General features: G+C 43.3%; 1 protein-coding gene across 3 annotated transcripts in view; it reads left to right on the forward strand.

Annotated features, from left to right (window-relative positions):
• The window catches only part of zmat3 (zinc finger, matrin-type 3), a 14,919-nt gene that overhangs the window by 4,834 nt on the left and 7,130 nt on the right, over positions 1–2,955 (forward strand). For all 3 annotated transcript variants that reach the window (XM_014024998.1, XM_014024997.1, XM_014024999.1), the window contains exon 2: positions 1,459–2,198. In XM_014024998.1, the coding sequence (XP_013880452.1) occupies positions 1,459–2,198 (740 nt within the window). The remainder of the gene's footprint in view (positions 1–1,458; positions 2,199–2,955) is intronic.

The raw sequence follows: 2,955 nt of genomic DNA on the forward strand, positions 1-2,955 counted from the left end.
GATGGATGGATGGATGGATGGATGGATGGATGGACATGGTTTTCCTAATTTTCCTCAATCTTTGATGCTAAATCAGCCATTTGTTTCATGTCTTTGTGCTGCACTCTCAGTTAATGAACCTTAAGGAGCTGTTTGTGCTGCATCTCTTTAACAATCCATGCTCAGGTCCACAGTGGCCAATACTCTTCTTTGGTGTTTTGCCACAAATAAATCACTGATTCTTCCAAAGGACAGAGTATATTTCCAAACTGGTAGCTCCAGAAACAGCTTTGTAAATGTTGCCATGATTAGGATATAAGAAACGTTTTGAATCTGKATAAGAGGTGAAATTRTTTGTTACTTCCACATGCTGCACCRGCACCACGTCTAGKTTAGTTGGATCTGCGACATGACTAACAGTGAAGTCACTGTGTTGTCCAGCATACCTTTCTCCTGAAGTCAGTCATGCCAGGTGACAGACAGCCAGCTGGACGGACAGACAACCATTGGAAACACAAACACCCCTGGGTGTTATTTTAGATCCATGATTCACCGCTGGTGGCTGTTCAATTGGATTTTCAGATAAAAGCTTCCAGCACGAGCTTTGCCACAACTGTTGGCTTACCACTAACCTGACAATTTGTCTAATATTACAMACACAAACACACGCAGACCCCCTTAAACACACCATTTATTCTTATTTCTTCTTGATTATACAGACACAGAAAATATAAATCCACTGCATCAGCTCATGYACTAGACCCATACTGCGGTAACGTGTTGGTACTGCCCATATGTGTGTGCATAAATATCTGATGCCCTGTACATTTGGCTGCAGGACCTATATGCTCAGCCTGAGCGCTGTGATGCTCACTGAAACGTGAAACTCCAAGACTCCRGTCCAAGAATGGGATTCTGTTTACTCATCGCTTTCCATTTATCTTTTTGCATGCACCCTGTACCAGGACTTTCATAAATCTGTGCTGCCTTCAATCATTGTACATCTTTATATAAAGAAGATCTAAATAAGTTAAACACCTTTTTTTTTTGCTTTCCAGTTGAAAGGAAATCATATCCTGACTGATATATCTTTAAAGGCGATCGCACTTTACCACTGCAGCTCTCTAACCTTAGCTAAAAGCCAGCAGAGTTCTACTATATTAAAATGAATCCTGCGGGGAACATGAGTGTTGTGGTTCCATGGCAGTCTTTTTCAGTGCAACCCCGTTGGTAATGCATAATGGAAATACAGGTAATGATGAAAGTCGTTTGGATAAATTATTACAAATTACAAACGGCTGTAGGGAATTCCATTACAGTTCATCCAAAAGTTTTATTTTAGAATCAACAACACGGCTACAAGAAAATTTACTTTCACAACTGTGTTTTTAAAAAGTACCGAGACCGCCGGACCGTGAGAGATAATGAAATTATGCTGAGTGCAGATTGAGTTAAATTATTGTCTTTTGATGCTCACAGGTCCAGAAACCATGCTGAAGCCCCCCTTGAGTCTCTTCAGTCATCCGCAGCAGCCCTTCCATTACATGGACTCTCTGCACCACCTGGGACCTCCACCGATGGCGCCTGCACAGCCTCTTGGGCCACCACCCATCGCCCCTGCTCAGGCAATTGGACCTCCGACTCTGGCCCCTCAAAGTTTAGGCCCTCCTCACATCGCTGCTTCCCATACATTAAGACCTCCATCTATGACTCCACCGCACACTTTGGCTCCACCTCCAATGCCTCCAGCTCAGCCACTGTGCCCCCCACCGATGACACACACTTTAGGACCTCCACCTGTAGATCCCACACAAGCAATCGTACCTCCCACCATGGACCTTACACAATCACTGGGGCCTCGGCATCTCACCCCTGCCCAAGCACTGGTGCCACCGCCCGTAGTGGCGCCTGCAGCCAGTCGATTTCCCTTGCCTCCAAGTCCCCTGTCCTCACCCCCTGCCCCAGACCCCGACCCTTCACAGATGTCCTCAAGGCCTCCTGGGCCGGCCCTGAACCCATCTCCAGTTTCCAGCTATATCTGTGGTCCTGTTCCAGGTCAGGCAGCGCCGGCCTGTGAGCCGCCCCAGGATGAGAGCTCCTCGGTGGGGATGGAGGAGCAGGATGATTCCCTCGGGCTGGAGGAACTGTGCAAACCACTGTACTGTAAACTCTGCAACGTTACACTTAACTCTGCTCAGCAGGCACAAGCTCACTATCAGGTAGGTGAAAACGCACATTCAGACTCGTGCAAAGCAGAAAATATGGGATAAATCTTGTGCCAGCAGGAACTGAATTTGAATTGCTCAGATTGAATCTGAATGTGCATAATATGAAATTGAATGCATTGGTTTGAAWATAAATTTCACTAAATTGAAACTGAATTTAATGATTTGAATTTGAATTAATTTGCTTTGAAACTGTATTTTGGTTTATTAAAAATTCAGTTTGACTACTTTCACTTTCAGTTCCAAAATTCAAATTTTTGTGTCACACATCCTGGTCCTTGAGAAAGCCAGCCAGAGTAATCAAACACAGATCTACAGATTTATGTTTCACTTTGGTGGTTTCCCTTCTGTATGTAACAGAGTTGATGTAATCCACCGTAAAAGTGACAAAAACAGTTATTTTATTGCAGTGATTAATTTTACCTATATTTAAAAATGTTACCTTTACATCACATCATGGATCACATATTGATCAGATGGTGCTGCTGACGGGATGTCAATGTAACATTTTCTATAAGTAAAATTAATCACTGCAATAAAATAACTGTTTTTGTCACTTTTACAGAAGATTGCATCAACTCTGTTACATTACAGAAGGTAAACTTCACCAAAGTGAAACGTAAATCTGTGGATCTGTGTTTGATTGCTCTGGCTGGCTTTCTCAAGGCCCAGGATGTGTGACACAAAATTTTGAATTTTGGAACTGAAAGTGAAAGTAGTCAAACTGAATTTTCAATGAACCAAAATACAG

This window comes from Austrofundulus limnaeus, unplaced genomic scaffold (assembly GCF_001266775.1).
Source record: "Austrofundulus limnaeus strain Quisiro unplaced genomic scaffold, Austrofundulus_limnaeus-1.0 Scaffold450, whole genome shotgun sequence".
Taxonomy (NCBI): Eukaryota; Metazoa; Chordata; class Actinopteri; order Cyprinodontiformes; family Rivulidae; genus Austrofundulus; species Austrofundulus limnaeus.